Source organism: Teleopsis dalmanni, chromosome X (genome assembly GCF_002237135.1).
Source record: "Teleopsis dalmanni isolate 2A chromosome X, ASM223713v2, whole genome shotgun sequence".
NCBI lineage: Eukaryota > Metazoa > Arthropoda > Insecta > Diptera > Diopsidae > Teleopsis > Teleopsis dalmanni.
Window position 1 is genome coordinate 10444846 of NC_051848.1, and position 17867 is coordinate 10462712.

The 17867-nt window shown below is 34.2% G+C and overlaps 5 protein-coding genes across 8 annotated transcripts; 2 read left to right on the forward strand and 3 right to left on the reverse strand.

The window, feature by feature from the left end:
• Positions 1 to 850: 850 nt before the first annotated feature.
• Positions 851 to 2386, reverse strand: LOC119687391. The gene has a single exon (XM_038101682.1). The coding sequence runs from the start codon at positions 2091 to 2093 to the stop codon at positions 981 to 983; it is 1113 nt and encodes a 370-aa protein (XP_037957610.1). The 5' UTR covers positions 2094 to 2386; the 3' UTR covers positions 851 to 980.
• Positions 2387 to 2547: 161 nt separating this feature from the next.
• LOC119687392 (serine--tRNA ligase, cytoplasmic) lies at positions 2548 to 4409 on the forward strand. Its single transcript, XM_038101683.1, has one exon. It carries the CDS (start codon positions 2710 to 2712, stop codon positions 4195 to 4197), a length of 1488 nt encoding a protein of 495 aa, XP_037957611.1. The 5' UTR covers positions 2548 to 2709; the 3' UTR covers positions 4198 to 4409.
• A 2609-nt stretch (positions 4410 to 7018) lies between these two features.
• LOC119687232 lies at positions 7019 to 11354 on the forward strand. Its single transcript, XM_038101487.1, has 5 exons — positions 7019 to 7403; positions 7670 to 9204; positions 9308 to 9701; positions 10466 to 10989; positions 11145 to 11354. Exons 1-5 carry the CDS (start codon positions 7167 to 7169, stop codon positions 11287 to 11289), a joined length of 2835 nt encoding a protein of 944 aa, XP_037957415.1. The 5' UTR covers positions 7019 to 7166; the 3' UTR covers positions 11290 to 11354.
• On the reverse strand, positions 11350 to 14429 carry LOC119687233 (palmitoyltransferase ZDHHC23-B). 4 transcript variants are annotated; one of them, XR_005253119.1, is made up of 5 exons: positions 14329 to 14429; positions 13955 to 14239; positions 13016 to 13888; positions 12698 to 12947; positions 11350 to 12624 (listed from the first exon to the last, which is right to left on the reverse strand). XR_005253119.1 is itself a non-coding variant. In XM_038101490.1 (4 exons), the coding sequence occupies exons 3-4, from the start codon at positions 13843 to 13845 to the stop codon at positions 12797 to 12799; spliced, it is 981 nt and encodes a 326-aa protein (XP_037957418.1). In that variant the 5' UTR covers positions 13846 to 13888; positions 13955 to 14078; positions 14329 to 14429; the 3' UTR covers positions 11350 to 12796. The 4 variants fall into 4 exon arrangements, 3 of the variants coding, with proteins under 3 accessions (XP_037957418.1, XP_037957416.1, XP_037957417.1); XM_038101490.1 differs by having other exon boundaries at positions 11350 to 12947; positions 13955 to 14078; XM_038101488.1 differs by having other exon boundaries at positions 11350 to 12947.
• Positions 14430 to 16131: 1702 nt separating this feature from the next.
• LOC119689050 (histidine protein methyltransferase 1 homolog) lies at positions 16132 to 17484 on the reverse strand. The gene is made up of 4 exons (XM_038103792.1): positions 17350 to 17484; positions 17045 to 17283; positions 16801 to 16967; positions 16132 to 16745 (listed from the first exon to the last, which is right to left on the reverse strand). Exons 1-4 carry the CDS (start codon positions 17427 to 17429, stop codon positions 16326 to 16328), a joined length of 906 nt encoding a protein of 301 aa, XP_037959720.1. The 5' UTR covers positions 17430 to 17484; the 3' UTR covers positions 16132 to 16325.
• Positions 17485 to 17867: the final 383 nt, after the last annotated feature.

A 17867-nucleotide genomic window follows, 5' to 3' on the forward strand; every position in this document is an offset into this window, starting at 1 on the left:
TTTATTTTATATTATATTATATTAACTGTGCAACTAATGGAAAGTTCACTTTCTAAGATCTTTTTATCACATGGTTTACTTTTATTTCATTTTTAATGATTTTATATTAGAATAATAGAAGCTGCAGCGCCTATATAAGCGTCATATAGCAATTATTAAATGGCAAATGCATTATCCAATCAATCCATCTTTATTAAATCTATACATTATATATTAAATCCATATATATCTATTTCCATTTCGGAATTTGTCAACTTGTAGTGATAAACAATACTAGAGACGTATGTTAATAATACCAGGGGTAGCGTTGAGACCTTCCAAACTAATATAGATAAATGTCAAGATATATGGAACTAAGCGCAATTCACAACGAAATTCTAATACCTTCTTGTAAGACGGGAAGCCAACAAGTGGACAGCTTATTGGAATTATATGAAGTTGCTAAGCGCAGTTGTGAATTTTATGTTAGTTGATATTAGGAATATCAACACTCCAGTAAAAATTAAACGAAAAAGCATCAGTAATATTAATATGAGATTTTCTAATTATATTTCAGTTCTTAGCAGAGAATATTGTTGTTGCTGTTGCGGTTCGCATGGGTCAGTAAAGCAGATTACATGAAAGAAATTACAGGACGAATATATGAATTGCGATTTGGATAGATATTAGTTGAGCGAGGGTAGGAGCTTTAATTTAATCGTTTCTCCTGCAGTCAAATTAAGAACTGTATTAGCGCAGTATTTGATTGTGTCCAACGTGTGCCACTTGATTTCTCTACAGTAAAGCTCGAAAGAATATATATTTAGAAGAAAAAAAACTAAACGTGAAATTTTAGAAACCCCAATTGACATATGTTTTACACTTTTTATTTGGAATTTTACCTTAAACTACATTAGAAACATATTTGACAATATTCTGATAAAATATTTGTATCGTCAAAATTAAGTATTTACTTGCTTATATAAATTTTAAATTGCTGCTCACTTCAAGAAATCGACCACTTCTTCAAGTTCACGCTCGCGTGCCTGCTTCTGGGCCCAGCGTGATTCAGCAACTTTGACATTTACTACCCAACGATCGTGTGCTAAACGTATGCCACACGTTTCACTAGAACATTGTTCACGTACATCTGCGATCTGCTTGCCAATCCCACCGCCCAAGTAATTGTTTGCATCCGAACGTGGATGACGACGTTTTGCTGGGCATAACTTGCCGCCTTTTGGAAATGGTGGTTCACGTAGAAAGCGTTTTAGGCAACCTTGATGAAAGAGGTGTCCACAGTATACTCGTTCAACGTATTCGTCTTTAGTGTCATCTACCACCAATTTTTCTGGATCAGGTGGTAAAACTCCCGAACTACATATTGGGCACAACTCTTTATAGAAATCTCGTGTTGCCTCAAGGCAAAATTTTAGTGATCGATACAAACTTGGCACCGGCTTAAACGTAGTGTTAGTTTGCTTTTTACCCTTCGTTACACGTAAAGGCTCTTGTACACATTGTCGTGCAATTTCGCGCGACTGACCATTCAAGTAACGCAGGAGTACAGCCGGCAAATTCGTTTCGGCATTCTGCAAATCGACGCATTGCTGTGGATAATCATCCGGTATGACAGCACGTAGACGATAAAAATAGGCACCTCCTCTTGCACAAAATTGAACAGTTTGGATTTTCTGCTTCAGCTTCAATTGTTCGCCATCAGTTTCTTCGGATTGTAAGTCGCGCCGCAGCTGTTGTATTTCGTCAAAACAGACACAAAGTGGATTCTCAACCAAATATTGCTGCAAAAACTTCAGCACCAACACACATTGGGGCTTTCCAAGATGTTCGCGCGCCTTCGTTTCGCAAAGTTTGGAAAGTCCTTGTAAAAACTTATCTGATAGTGTACGGCTTTTTAATTCTACCAGCACAGGTTGCTGGGGATACAAATCCGGAAACCGAAGACAACAAACAATATTGCGATTGAATTTGTTCTCACAGATCTCTACGCGCACGAACGGATTGTCAGTAGTGCAAGCAATTATTTTTGAGTTGGGCACGACATTTTCGCAGAGTTTACGGAATTCTTCAAGTTCAAAATCAATAATGCTCATAATATTCCTTCCCGTAGGCCAATGGAGAGCGCGGACAAATACTATTCACTATTAAATTCGGTTTTGTTGTGTATATCGATTTACATACAAACTATTATACAAACTTATTTATTTCTTAGAAATTGAAAAGTGCGTTCGAGCAACTTGCACTTTCTATACTAACGAATGATGGAATAAAGGAATGGCCAACTACCGAAGCAAGCAAGTGACGGAAATTTTGTATCGAAATAAATCGGAATGAAATTCGCGTAATTTAACCCATTAAAAAGTTTGTGCTTTTTTGATGAAGAAAATTTTTATGATACACATTATAATAACATTTTTAAATGTAATTTATATATATAAAATACCATATTCATATCAATGCACACATATGTACACATGTATGAAATGGTAGTATATTTTTGACAAGGAATTAGCATGCATTTATTTTGAGGTACAGGGCAACACTGTTACGCGGCCGACTTCGTTACTACGAATGACACAAAAACAAACGTCAACATTTTGTTTCGTTGGTCAGCCACGTTGTTGTGAATCACGGCTGTGTTCGTAATATAATTAACCGAGAACTGAGAACTAAGAACTAAGTGAACTAAGTATATTGAATTATTTCATCATGGTGCTCGATTTGGATTTGTTTCGCAGTGACAAAGGAGGGAATCCAGAGGCGGTCAAGGAAAACCAGAAAAAACGCTTTAAAGATGTGGCCTTAGTTGAGACAGTCATCAATGAAGATACAGAGTGGCGACAAAGACGACACCGTGCCGATAATTTGAACAAAGTCAAAAATGTGTGCAGTAAGGAAATAGGTGAAAAAATGAAAAAGAAAGAGGCAGTGGGTGATGTATCCGATGCTGTGCCAGACGAGATACAAAAGGATTTGACCCAATTAACTGCAGATATATTGCGTCAACTCACTGTTAATCAAATTAAAAAAGTACGCGTACTTATTGATGAGGCAATGGTGGAAAACGAGCGCCTATTGCAAGAAGCTGAACAAAAACGAAATACAGCATTACGCGAAGTTGGCAATCATCTGCATGAATCAGTACCAGTATCGAACGACGAGGATGAAAATCGCGTGGAACGCACTTATGGCAATTGCGAAAGTAAAGCCAAATATTCGCATGTTGATCTCATTGTCATGATTGATGGTATGAACGGTGAAAAAGGTGCCGTAGTGTCGGGTGGACGAGGTTATTTTCTAACTGGTGCAGCAGTCTTTCTAGAGCAAGCGTTGATACAGCATGCTTTGCATTTATTACACGAGCGTGACTACACTCCCCTCTACACACCATTCTTCATGCGTAAAGAAGTAATGCAGGAAGTCGCCCAACTTTCACAATTCGACGAAGAGCTTTATAAAGTTGTTGGCAAAGGTAGTGAACGTGCTGACGAGGGCGGAGTAGATGAAAAATATCTCATTGCTACCTCAGAACAACCAATTGCTGCCTATCATAGAAACGAATGGTTGCCAGAGGCTTCATTACCGATTAAGTATGCCGGTTTGTCAACATGCTTCAGACAAGAAGTTGGTTCTCACGGCCGTGACACACGTGGTATTTTCCGTGTGCATCAATTTGAAAAGGTGGAACAATTTGTACTTACCTCACCTCATGATAATAAATCGTGGGAAATGATGGACGAAATGATTGCAAATGCAGAAAACTTCTGTCAGTCACTTGGTATACCATATCGCATTGTTAATATCGTTTCAGGAGCACTAAATCATGCTGCCTCTAAGAAATTAGATTTGGAGGCTTGGTTCAGTGGCAGTGGCGCATTTAGAGAATTGGTCTCATGCTCAAATTGTCTAGACTACCAAGCGCGTCGTTTGCTTGTGCGTTATGGGCAAACAAAGAAAATGAATGCCGCGGTCGACTACGTTCATATGTTGAACGCAACTATGTGCGCAACAACGCGCGTAATATGCGCCATACTGGAGACACACCAAACAGAAACCGGTATCAAAGTGCCAGAACCACTCAAAAAGTATATGCCCAAGAAGTATCAAGAGGAGATTCCGTTCGTAAAACCAGCACCAATAGACGTCGAAACAGTTCCAAACAAAAAGAATCCCAATAAAAAGGATGCAGCTGCTTAATGGAGGGATTTTAAAACTATAAAGCGCACGCATGGGTGCAACTGCTGTTAGTTTTGTATTGCTATTGGCAGTCTTCAAATCAACTGGACATTTTCTGAAGGAAAATTCAAATTTAATTTAAATAATTATTTAAAATTTAAGTTTTTCTTTTTTATTTTCGTATTAATGCATTTATTTATCTGCTTTTTTTAATTTAAATTAAAAGTAATGCTTACTCTACTCATAAATGTTTGTTTTTTATAGATAGTTGCCTAGCTAGGGTTAATATCAACACATACTGCCAATCACGGTGTCAACCCTCCAGCTTCCTTTTAAGACGATTCAACAAATTAATTGAAAATAAGAAGACAAATGTATTTAAAATTATGACGTTAACTTTTTATAATTCCATGTCTTTGGCAAACTTTTACAAGCTTTTACTTTTACAAACTCAACTGCCAAACTATTCTCGAAAATAATGTTTATTTGTTACACTTAGATCATACGATCAACTCAGGGAACCTTATCGGTTCCATGGCACATGGTACAATATATATACCGACAAAAGGATCATGAAAAATATTTAAAACTTAGTAAAAAATGTTGGGAAAATATTCTAGAAATTTCTTTCACTTATTTATTCCAAAACATCAACTAATGATCAGGCTATGATCGGAATGTGGGTCCAAATTTAGCTACTTTAAAAGTTTGCTATTTGCTATTAAAGAATACAGAAGTATTAATGCTATCATAGAGTTATGAAGCAGCACTGAAAGTTCTTGCTCTCTTACAAGCTGTCAACGACTACTGCGAATTTACATCGCTGGCTTGATCATATCCTGAGTATAGAATACAATGCTGCAACAAAAAAGCTATTTGAAGCGAGGACGTTTGGACGTTGGATGCTAAGGTTGTAACACCACTACCCACGATGCAGGTTACCCTGCGTCTGGCCATACCCTGACAACATATTGTTAGAGGAATGTTATTAATTTCTTTTGTGAGTTCATCTCATTTAATCCCAGAAAGATGATGTTTTATGTGTGGACATCAATAACTTGTAAGGTGAACAGCCTTTAATATAAGCAAAAATTCTTCAAGCAATTCTGCACAAACATAAAATTGCTGACATGTTAAGTACTCTTTTTCGTGAAAGGAGTTACAAAATGAATGCATGGATTAGGATTTGGATGGGTATTGGTTCTGTGAAAGGAAAGACAATTGTTTAGAAGTGAGAATGGATTGAGAGATGGTTGGAATCCGAGAACGGATTGGTCTACATCCCGGAGCCAATTATCCCGTTCTACGATCAAGTGCCATTTGCCAAAACCAAAGAGGGCCTACACAAGGTGGTTGTTTTGACATTTGTCGTGTTTATATATGGGTTCTTCTCTAGTGTTAGTAACTTTTGGTGGGGTTATGAATGAACTATAAGACTCAACAAAAAGCACAAATTTGCAAAAATTTTGGATCCAACCATAACCAAGCATTCCTCTCGAAACTTGCCACCAAACAGTACATTGTGTGAGTTCGTTTATTGTTATTTTTTTATGTATTTTTCTTGAATTATTTTCCGATATTTTGAGTATCTCAGGTAGTCATCTTCGTAAAAGTAACTAATATAATATAAATAATTTATTTTTAATCTTTTTATTATTATGTTGAGGCTAGTTGAGTCAGTGCACTTAAGCACTTGAGCATTTTTACTTTCTATTAACTGGGAGGTTTCTTCATAACCCCTCTCTACGCCTTGACTGGATTATTGTTTATCACTTCATCACACTAAGTAATAACTGACCTAAGATCTACATACCTCTCCGAGGAGCCAGTAACCATTCTGAGATTTGATAACTGGCTGTTGGTAAGTCTGTCGGTTTTCGTAGATAGTTTCAGGGCTTTATACATTCTGTATTTTTTAATCGTATAGTCAAGTACTGCCGTACAACAAGGCAGTATTATTATCGTGCAATAAAGTTCTTTTATACAATAAGATTTGATTCTGAGTCTTTATTTGCAAAAGGTTATTTCTGAAAGGAATGAAATCTTAAACCCATATAACAATAACCTATATACATATGTAAATTATTATTAATTATAAATAGGAGTAATTCATATCATTACTAAGAAGAAGCAACTTTATGTCACTACATATATGTGTTCTCTATTCTACAATACTAACATACATTTATACTGTCACTTGAATGTATTACTTCTTTTAGGGCCATGTTAGGGCCATGTTAGGGCCATGTTATGCAGAGTGTCTCGGGCACGGCATGAGTACAATTGTTTTTGTTTTCAATGCAAATTTTAAATTTGAGAGTGAGAGAAAAAACAATATGGCCGTTCGAACTCCGGCATGAGAGCCGGCGTATTTGTGCCCCGGCACTAAGGCAAAACAGTGTTGTTTAGTAATAAATTTCAAAATTTGTGCCTTTTAGGAGCAAACTACTACAATTCTAGTACGTTTTGGAGAAAAAATGGCAGTAAGCAACACAGCATTTTTTTTACAAATCGCTAATAATATAATTATTACACTTTTCGATTTTAAAGAAACGCGTAAGTACTGTTAACAATTATTATAAGATAATATAATAATAAATTAACATTATTACAGCCTCTATGAGTTTTTTTATGCGAGTTATTTTTGGTGGTAAATTGAAAGTGAGGATATCTAAATTTCCTTTTAAATTTAGGCACAACCAAGAAGTACCAAGAAGTAGTAAAAACATAAAATTGGCAATACTGGTGTGACACTCTGCATAATATGCATTTTCGGCATAGCCCGAAAGAGCGTAATTTGCCGTGCCCGAGACACTCTGCATAACATGGCCCTTATAAAGCCTACCCTGAAATGTTCCTGTTCCCATGGAGACAAATGTCATATTTTGTTTACGAGAAAGAAAACAATTCAAACAGTTACAGAATTTTTTTAACAAAAGCATAGATATTTTATTCAAAAACTTCAATTTTACATCAAAAACAAATATCCGATGACATTAATTAAGCAAAACCGCCATGAAAAAATGGTTCTAAGCAAAGATTCACGTTGGGATCGTATTAGAAAGCGGTACTCCTCTAGCTCTACGGTACCGCTAAACTCCGATGCAATCCGGCGCTTTATAGACAAGGATTTTATTGGCAAACATAATGAAAGCATACTCAAAGGTGAAATTGGTCAGAGATCACGACTGGATCCGCTGCTGGTTATGGATATTCGTCACAAAGTGGTAAGTTCGCATTAGTCCCATTTTTTCATTTTATACTTGTTCTTATATTAGCAAAGAAAGAATATATACATACATATTTTTAATTACTTCTTGACTCAATTTCAAATCGTTTTATTTTATTAATTCGTTTAAACAAGCAATAAAAACTATCACTGAGCTGGGAACATATTGTACATATATGTTTATACCTTTAAAAAGGACCAGCTATGAAGGATTGACAGACAGACGAATTTTAAAGTTAGTTTTTAATTAGAACCATATTTAAGTTTCAGGACATACCAAAAAGGCCGGCGCAAATTGTTGCAAGCCGCAGTCTCGAAACATGTCGTGCGCACAATGCCGCTGTAGAGGAACATTATCTTGACAATGAATTGAAGAAATATCGCCAACAATTAGAAAGACAATACCAACTTACCAGTATTCCTAAAAGCGTCAAAACGAAAGCCGACTCCTTCATAGCTGATTCTGCAGTCATAGAACGTCGTTCTTCCACTGGTTCCTGGGATATTGAAGACTTTCGATTGACACCACTAAAATCGTTCAAAAAAGTAAATATAGTATCGAAAAACTTTTCTGAAACGTTCATTGCACAAACAAATTTTAACGGTGCAGGATATACTGGTCGTGAATCTAAAATCTCAAAATCAAACTCTGACTGCACAAAAAATCAGGTACAGACCATTACATCCTTAAATGAAAACTCGTGTTCGAACGATGCAAGTAACATAAACCCCAAATCAGCGAGCCTTTCAAAAAATTGCAAGATAGCTGAAACCAGAAATACAAATAACGAAATCACCACTGAAGATATTCATAAGGCAAACTCAGTTCCAATAAATGAAATAACAGCGACACCACCAACCACTGAACAGCACAACAAAGAAAATAGTTTGATAAAAGAAGCCAATAACACAGTATCAAAAACTGAAGTAAATAAAAATACTGCGTCCCTACCGATCTATCATAATGACGGTGACCTTACTGACATAAATGTGATAAATGAAATGCATATCAATAAACCTACAGTCAAAGATCACAATATTCACACAAAAACATTAAGTTCTCTTCCTGACTGGGAGAGAGATGTGATGTGTGGTCGTTGTGTAAAATTTGAGGATCAAGATTGGAGACGCAGTTACATTTCAGAAAAAATACATCACTCAGACAGTGGAGATGATATAGACTCAGTTATATCCGACTTAGCAGAAGAGGCTTTAAAGGAACTACAATCAGAAGAATCACTTAAAGCTACACAACACAACGCAGATGTAGATGAAAAAAATGAGGTCACGTTAGATTTGAAAATTAGAGCAGAACAAATTCCGGTATCTCAGCCAACATGTGTTACAGATATGTTAATAATAAAGCGCTTGGAAGCAACTACTACTTGTGCTAAAGAGGATATTGAGGAATTTGAGCTGACATCTTCAGAGGATTTAGAGACGACTTCATCCACTCAAGAACAGAATTTAATTATTACACAGCTATTTCAAGTTCGTGCCAAAAGAGACATTAAGACTTTGCGAAAGTATTTTCTGAAATGGATCCATTTTACAACAATCGAGAAAATCGAACGGGAAAATGTCATTAGCAATAACAATCGCGTTCGAAAGATTAACCTTTTTTTGGATCAAATACGTAAAGTAAAATCGCGACCTCTACGAAATAACCGCATATGCAAGGATAACGAAGGATCTGAAAACGAGCCAACAGACGGAGAGAATGAGCGAGAACATAATGTGGTAGATGTGCACAAAAAAAAATTCGATAATATATATGCCACGAAGAAATATCAAAACAAGTAAGTGATATTATAGGAGAAAGGTTTAGGGCCTATTGTAAATTCAACAAGTAATATAATCTGTTCACTTGTATGCACTTTCACTTGTTATTTTCTTTGCTAGAATAAAAATTCAACAGGACATCATCGATTTACAAAAACTAAAACTCGAGAAACAGGAGCGCCTGATAATGCAATTGAAGGTGAATAATTTTACGAAAGAAGCACAGGAAGCACGACAGGACATTAAAAACGAACTAAAAGCAGTGCTCAAATCTGGTGATCCGAAATCTAAAGCTAAAGCGAAATGTCTGCAAATCATTGGTAATTTACAAGATTCCGACGACGAAAGTAACCTGGCCCGCTTGAGGGGAAAAGCAATGTTACTACCGAAATTTCTACAAAATATGCAAGAACGAGCTTTAGAGCGCAGCGTTAAACATGAACAGGCGCGGCAAAGACGACTACAAAAAGAAGCCGAAAGAGAGGCGCAGAAAGCAGCACTGGAAGAGGCAAAGGTAAGTAATTAATTACTGTTGTTCTATCTTATGTAGCTAGAAGCTTAATGGAAGAGTTAGAGTAATATGTGGAAGAGGAAAAGTAGGTTGCGTATTAAAATTAGTCCAATTGAAGATAAAGAAAACTTATTACCTCACTGACTGTTACCCTCACTGAGACCTTTAAGTCAAAAAGATTCAAATTCTTGAACGCAATAGGAAAGATTGCGCTACTCCACAGCGTCATTAGTGGAGTAGTGGTGCACACATCGCGCATACTCGTATTTTAGCCTCATGGTTGTACGCCATCTAAAATTGGGCTGGTTAGTACAGTTGTACAGTACAGGAAGAAAACACCTTCTATCTCTCAAGATGTCAGACATAAACTTATTTTAGAACCTTATGTCGATGCAGGCACGTTGTCGAAAAAGTCACTTTATCAATTAAGTATTAAGTAAAGACATTAAGATTAGTATTTTGCTTTTTCGTTAATTTTAAAGGGATGACTCAACTCATCTTAACTAGGCAACTTACCCTAGAACACCTATTATTTTCTAGGATAATTATTATTCGTAAACATATCTTATGCGGGTTGTACGAACGCCTAACTGCAGTTCCCGATATCACTTGTCAGGGAATACTATGGAACGCTTACCAGAGTTGTTAGAATTTCTTCATTTCCAGTAATGAATAAAATGTCACACACTGCTCACGTTATCAGAATATCAAAAAACTTTGCAAATTTAAAAAGTGTTTAAAATTATTAATGTCATTAATTATTACAGAGACTGGAAGACGAAGAAGCAAAGCGAATGAGAATTGAGGCGCTTAGAGAAAAACGTCGCCAAGAAAAGATGGCTAAAATTATAAAAGAACGGGAACGCCAACGAGCCATAGAAAACAATCGCAAAGCACAGGAATTTCATCGTATACTGCTGTTACGTCGAGTTGGCATGGAGGGATTTAAGCGATTAATACAACTGAAACACACTTACATACGCAAATGTGAAGTTTTGAAACGAAACATATTCAAAAGGAACTACTTTTGGGCATGGCGCGACTTTTATGTCACTCAACGTACTCAGAACATTGAACGTGCTGATGCTCTTCATGATGTGATACTGAAGCGCAATGCTATACATGCATGGAAGGAATACGTTCACGAAGAACGCAAAAAATATCAAACGGCTATAGATTGGTACGATCTGAAACTGACTGAATCAGTGTTCCAAACGTGGTTTACCTACACTAAAAAAATGAAAACAATTGAAAATATGAAAATGGAAAAAGCCAAACTACATTATGAATGGTAAGTTTCTTTCTCCTTAAAAAATATAGATTGTTTTTGAAGTATATATGTTAAGGCGCATATGTTCTACTAATACTCGAATTAATATTTTATATTATAACAATTGATAAACTCTTAAATATTATATATAAATATATAAATATTTTTAACTTTAGGCACACACGTTGGAAGGTTATAGATTGTTGGCGGCGTCTTCCACATATTTTGTGCCTAGAACGTGAAACTGAAGAACGTCGTCAACGATGGAGAATGAAAATATGGGAACTTCTACCGGATTATGTTCCATTAAATCGAAATTAGTTAATTTTGTTGTTTTATTTTTTGTACTTTATATGTGAATTGTTTTTCATTTATTTTGGTTGTAATAAAAGTTAGAAATATCAACTAAGAAAATTTAAATTCTATTTTAATATTTAATGCATTCAGGTGCAAGAAGCGGTCAAGTCTACATTGACTCTTTCTATTTGATCTCAGTTTACATTTCTGGAAGCCATTGAGATAAATATACTTAGAGCTACAAAAGCAATATTAGAATTTGTTTTTAATCTAAGCTATTTAGGCATCCCAAAATCAGGAACATAAATGGATTAAAAGACAAACACGTGAGGTGGGATGAATTAGAAAGGCAAGCAACTTGATGGATGATGATTATATTAGGAAGGTGATTGAAGGAGAAATAACTGAAAATTCGTGTTTACCTCAACATAGAAAGGCATTTGTTGCACACATATCTATATCCGGACTAGTTATGCAGAATTTGATCTAACCATACTGCAGTAATTTAAACATTTTGCTAAGTTTCATCATAATAGTGTGTTTATTAGTTGAAGTTTTATTGTAAGTACATTTATGTATTGTAATTTAATTTAATTTATGTAGAAGTAACTGTAATTTTGTTAAATGTAATAAGTAACTATAAAGGTCCTATTAGGTTACTACTTTGCACACTATATGTACTTTGACTATTTGCAATTTTTTAATAATGAATTAGTTTTCTTTCTATAATCTGAATTGTGAATGAAATATTAGAAGTTAGGAGTCTGGGTGATGATGCTGTGTAAAATCTTAATGCAGCATTTTGAGTCAAGCTCTTCAAAGCAATTTCGGCAAGACCATACACTACTAAAACAAATGCTGTGGCATAGAGTAAGGGTCTTAACAATGATACTATACAATCTTAATACATTCCCCCGTCTTTTGAACTTAAGATCTGGGAAAGCATTGAGAACCAAATCTCAAATCCCGATTGATTTGACTTAAGTTTAATACTGAAAATTAATACTTGGAGTGATACCATTGAGTGTTAAATATCCTTCAACTATTTTAGTATATATCATAAGCGATACTATATTACATAAATACAAAAATAAATTTTATACTACGATTGCATATAAAAATTTTGCTGCATTGGATTGGCTAGAATAACATTGTATTCGCTCACAACACTCGTGATTAAATTTTTGCCTACTAGTCACTATAATACAACGGAACGATTACTAATAATTCAGTAAGTAATTGAATTGAAAAAAAAAAATCTATTCTGCACTGCATCAAATCTTCTATATCCAAACCACATATTTCGTTGGTTTTTGAGTCTTTCCGCTACTTTGGCTCTCTTATATTGACACTCCGAAACTGCAATCAACATATGTTTGAACAGATTTTGTCCTAAATATGCGACAGTGAGCAACTGTAATGCATTGCATACCTTAATTGCCGCTATCAAACTTTACCAGCGCAATTTACAAATATATATACACAGACTTGAACTACCACTTCCACAATTTTGTATGCTAATGTTGTCCATTCAAAATAAAAACGCTCTCCAGTTATAGAAGCAAGTATTTTGTTCTTCGGGTTGTCCACGCGATATTCTATATATTTGTCGAACCAACGCCATCAATACGTAAGCCGCAATTATTACTGCATAAACTGCAACCACAAAAGATACGCCGAGCCTAAAAAAAATTATTTTCGTGTTATTTGAATTTAATATAGCTCATAGTCGTATGTGCTGCAAACTTACTCGTACTCATCGAAAACATCTGTACAATCGTCTGGTAGCATAATCGGTACATTTACCACTCGAAGCAATAAGAAGGGATGGCACACAGCTGTAAGAGTTAAATAAGCACCAAGAAGTAAAGCAAGTTCTGCCAAAAGTAGTCCTATTAAATAGTAAAGATGATTTGACATTCCTATGCAGCAGTCAAGCCAATAGCTGTGATGATCATGTCGCATAATACATGCCGTGCATACAGTACAATGTCCAGCTTTGAAAGATGTATATTTGCGGCAAGTGGGACATGCATTCATTTTAGACGTTAATGGACGTTCGCCCATAACATCGCCGTCATGATAATCCTGTTCAAGCAGTAATGTAGTTTGCGACGGTGCATCGACTTCCTCATCAGGAGAATCCTCAATTATATTTGGCAGATCAGTTTTGTTTACGGAACTCTTATCATAAACAATTACATTTAAAACAGCTCGCTGCTTAGTGCGTAGTAAACAGAAGAAAGCTCCAAACACAAGCATCATTAAAATAATATTTTCTTCCGGCAGCAACTCAAACAAAGGCACCGTGAATTCGAAAAGAATTAGCATATATAAAATGGACCATAATATCCACAAGCAGAAGAAACGCGTGCGCACCAGTGCGCGTTTGACTTGCAGGTAAGCATAGGTAATGAAAACGGTTCCCGACACGAATATCACAGTAGCTGTATAAGCATTAATAGCCGCTATGCCGATCAATATGGGCAAAACGAATATGGGCAATATAACATCAAATGAGAATTGTTTGGCACCGCCCCGCCATGGAATCCTTAATCGATCCTGAAATGCAAGTAACATGCCAACAAAACTTCGTTTCTCTGGAACGTGGAAGGCAACTGGTCTAACCAAATAGGAAACCATTGTTTAATATATTTTAAACTATCATTATTTTAATGGTTTAACTTACCGTGTTGATAATAAAGCAGCGCCCGACTTATTGCAACAGTTTCCTAATAAAAATGGACTTCCGATTCCCTTGTTAAAGCAATTGCAACTAGGCAAATCATATAACCTCTCCTTGTCAGCTTCAGCTGCTCCAATTGTTTTAGAAAATGCAGTCATTGTAGTAATCAAAGCGATAACAAAATTGATAGCAAAACACCGAGCAGCATGTTACAAATTGGTAAAATAAATAAATTTAAATCTAGATAAGATTTGAGACTAGTTTCTGTGTTGTTAACTGAAAATTGTACTTTACAAAAATAAAATAATTAATTTACAATATACTTGGGTGTGTTATGTATCACATATTTTATACTAAAAATAAATCAAGCATCTTACACAAATAAACGGAATTGGGTTCACAACGATTGATTTTTAAGAAAACAGCGACGGCGTCAGCGTCAGCTACAGCAACGGCAGAACTTTGACAACCGCAATGGAGTAGAGTTGCCGTCCTAATTCATCGAAAATAAAAATTTTATTGATTATTTATATAGTGTATTTTCCGAACCACACAATTACGACCATTTATAAAAAAATATTGTCAGTCTGAAATAACTGGATGGAATATAATAAACAATTTTTTTCAAAATTAAATTATAGATTTATTCCAGAAGAGCTGAGAGCCTAAGAGCCATATAGACAGTCACGGTTACGTCAAATGAAAATTTGTTATTGTTTTCAATTTAAATCAAAAAAAAAATTAAGAACGTAAGATATTTCGATTAAAATTTGATCACAAGATGGGGCTTTATGTGCCTCGACATGTCTTGCTTATGGCGTTTTCAAATGGTAAATCTGGATTCAATCTAGATTTATTCTCAATCTGACAAAGTATATAGCCTAATCGAACGTTTTTTTAGAGTAATCTAACATTTTAATAGTAGTGTTGGTAAACATTTATGTTTTTTTTAATATATATATCGAATCAAAACATACTTTATATTTCAAATCAAGTAAAACTGCTATTAATTTCAGGGTAATCTTGCTATACCGGCAAAATATCTAGTGTGTTATAAATTAGTCTCGAGTGTTTTACATTTTAGCTCAGATTTACCAAACGAAAATAAAGTTGCCCTAAAAGAGCATCTCGACTGAAAAATGTGTTCTAGATTTACCAGTCGAAAACGCCATTACTAACAAATGTCATTTGAATTTATTATTTGTTTATTTAATAATATGTAATAGAATAAATAAAATAAAACGAAAAACAAACATTACACACATATAATTTTCTGAGTAAAATACCAAACATAGACAATCGTACAAACAACAACAAATTCTATCCCTAAAAAAATTTGTGTTTATTTGTATGATGCTCGTTCGTTCGCATCTTGTGCTTAAATAACTTTTCTCCACAAAGTCCCCAAATAATTTCACTGCGAATAATAATCGCAAATCCGGATTTTCGTAGACTCCGGGTTTTCAAAATATCCAATAAGTTTTTCAACTCCGTAGACTTCGTTTACTATCCGATTAATCGGATTCTTCGAATAATTCGTAAAACCAAATACGAACAGCTCTAGTATTTATCAGTTAGGTTTGCATTCTTGTGAACAAACATTAAAAGGTAAAAATCCAGATATATAACCTACTTGTAACTTTAAAAATATTTTTCATTAAATTTATTTATTTTATACTAGTCAAGTACGGCTTTGAATCAGTTGGTTAAGGAGCGCTGACTCTGAGCTTCAAATTTGGCAGGCACGATTTTAATTACTGATACTTGTAGTCTCAAAAAAAAAATTATTTCCGAATAATTAAAATACAAGAATTATTTCCAAGACCACTGATGATGGGTATTTGGCAATACTCGAAACAGCTGTATGGTCAGCCGAAAATTTAATTAATTAAAATGATATAAAAAAGAATTTTTGTTGTTGTAGTTTACTACTTCTCAAAAATGTCTTTATTTATTTAAAAAAAAAACAATTAACCTTCTTACTTAAAATATTTTATTCTTTTATTTGTGACCAAAAATATATATTTTATTAGTGGGCTAATTGGTCAATTTAATCGAAATAAAAGCATTGTATATTTTGTTAGTTAAATAATAAATTATAGTTTTTTTTTATTTCTATGTAATTGACCTTTTTACTTAACTTGCTTTACTTAATATAAATTTAAAACAAATTGTTTTAAAAAAGTTCATATATTAAAATTAATCTATTTTTAACAGAAAACATTTTTTAAAGTGATAAGTTGTTCGGTTAGGTTCTCTGTTTTGTTATTGTCAAAAATATTGCTGTTATTAGCAATACTTACGTTACAGCTTGAGACAAACCGAAATAAGAAATTTATTGTATTACAGCCTGAAATAAATTATTCTAGGACCACTATATATCCTTTCTCCTTAGTTCTAATATGGCTCTACCGATTCCTTCCGTTACAGTCCACACTACTTTAGCACAAAATCGGCCATCTTCAGCGATCAATTTCTCGAACTGCTTTACACCACCCCCAACACCAAAATAATAAGTCTTTGCTGCCACTAAAATAATTCCATTTGATGCAAGCCTGGTATCAAAGCAATTAAGTAACTTTTCCTGATTTTGGATATTATAAATTGTTTCCGAAGTCAAAATCAAATCAAATCTTGCATCATTTTTGGTTACGTTATAATATTTCTCCCAATCACCAGAATAAAATTTTGCAATCCCATTTATTTTTTTAATATCCAATTCTTTGTCATCAACAGACTGCAAATTGTTCAGCAAAAAGTTTGGTATAGTTATTTCTTTTAAAACGTCCTCATTCTTAAAATATATACATAAATAAAATAATATTTGTACAAAAAAAGTAGATTTATACATAATCTTGGAAGTGCACAGTTGCTCCGCATTTATATGAGTAAATCCCAAGTAGTCCCGAACCACATCCCAAGTCCAACACGAGTTTTTCCTGCCAAGCAAACGAAAACTTGTGTGCGCTAATATATTCTAATAAATCATCAGTGCATTCCCAAATTTTAGCACCACCTACGTTCAATGTAAATAAACTTCTAAAAAATCGTATATTTAAAATCAAAATCACTTTAAAATTGTGTTGCGCTAACCTTCGTAAATGCCTGGTAGCAAATCAGAGTGGCTTTCCTCTGCCGCTTTTATGTCTTTTAACATTTCATCATGAAATACATTTTGAAGTAAAAGACCCGATTTTATATATATTATAGTAACTTCACCAAATCTTTTCTCTACTGAATTTAGTTTAAATACATCCAATTTGTTGATTATTTCTTCGTCAATATCAATCTTTTGGGAATCGTACCAGTCAATGTTCGCATCACTGTTCGAGCTGAAAAAACCAAAAACTCTTTGAAGTCTTTTACAAATAAATTAAAATCAAATACAAACTTTTTACCATAAATCTTTCTCTTCTGATAATCCTTTTAAAAATTTATTGTCACAATCTTCCTCAACATTAAAATTAAATTTAAACATATTGAATTCAGAAATATTTACAATTTAAATAATAATTAGTGAGCAGTTTACCAACTCAACAAAATACACGTGAAGAAATAGTGATGCCACATCGCCTTAATTTTTTGAGTTTTCTTTAAAACTTTACATTTTCAAAGTATTTTGCCAGAGTAGCAAGATTACCCTGAAATTAACAGCTATTTTATATGACTTGACATAAAAAGTGTGATATGTTTCCACTTGAACCCAATATGTTGTTTGCTTATATATTTGGCTGCAGTTTTAAAAAAAATTATATAAAATCAAAATAATAACACATTCGGCTTTGAATGAAGATATATTTTTCAACTTTATGCGAATTACAAAAACAAAAAAACAGTATTGTTGAAAATTTTGTGGTAAATGTTGGGTACAACTACATAGAAAAACAAGTTAGAAATTAAATTTTAATTCAATTGG

What these genes read in the sequence shown, in the direction of transcription:
- LOC119687392 (XM_038101683.1), top strand. Translation starts at nt 2,710, where the DNA reads ATGGTGCTCGATTTGGATTTGTTTCGCAGTGACAAAGGAGGGAATCCA.
- LOC119687232 (XM_038101487.1), top strand. Translation starts at nt 7,167, where the DNA reads ATGACATTAATTAAGCAAAACCGCCATGAAAAAATGGTTCTAAGCAAA. An exon ending in ACGAAGAAATATCAAAACAA is followed by an intron (nt 9,205 to 9,307) that starts GTAAGTGATATT and finishes TTTCTTTGCTAG; the next exon opens with AATAAAAATTCAACAGGACA. An exon ending in GCCAAACTACATTATGAATG is followed by an intron (nt 10,990 to 11,144) that starts GTAAGTTTCTTT and finishes TTTTAACTTTAG; the next exon opens with GCACACACGTTGGAAGGTTA.
- LOC119687391 (XM_038101682.1), bottom strand. Translation starts at nt 2,093, where the DNA reads ATGAGCATTATTGATTTTGAACTTGAAGAATTCCGTAAACTCTGCGAA.
- LOC119689050 (XM_038103792.1), bottom strand. Translation starts at nt 17,429, where the DNA reads ATGTTTAAATTTAATTTTAATGTTGAGGAAGATTGTGACAATAAATTT. An exon ending in TCAGAAGAGAAAGATTTATG is followed by an intron (nt 17,284 to 17,349) that starts GTAAAAAGTTTG and finishes TGGTTTTTTCAG; the next exon opens with CTCGAACAGTGATGCGAACA. An exon ending in CTGTGCACTTCCAAGATTAT is followed by an intron (nt 16,746 to 16,800) that starts GTATAAATCTAC and finishes ATATATTTTAAG; the next exon opens with AATGAGGACGTTTTAAAAGA.
- LOC119687233 (XM_038101488.1), bottom strand. Translation starts at nt 14,109, where the DNA reads ATGACTGCATTTTCTAAAACAATTGGAGCAGCTGAAGCTGACAAGGAG. An exon ending in GCTGCTTTATTATCAACACG is followed by an intron (nt 13,889 to 13,954) that starts GTAAGTTAAACC and finishes CTATTTGGTTAG; the next exon opens with ACCAGTTGCCTTCCACGTTC. An exon ending in GATGTTTTCGATGAGTACGA is followed by an intron (nt 12,948 to 13,015) that starts GTAAGTTTGCAG and finishes AATTTTTTTTAG; the next exon opens with GCTCGGCGTATCTTTTGTGG.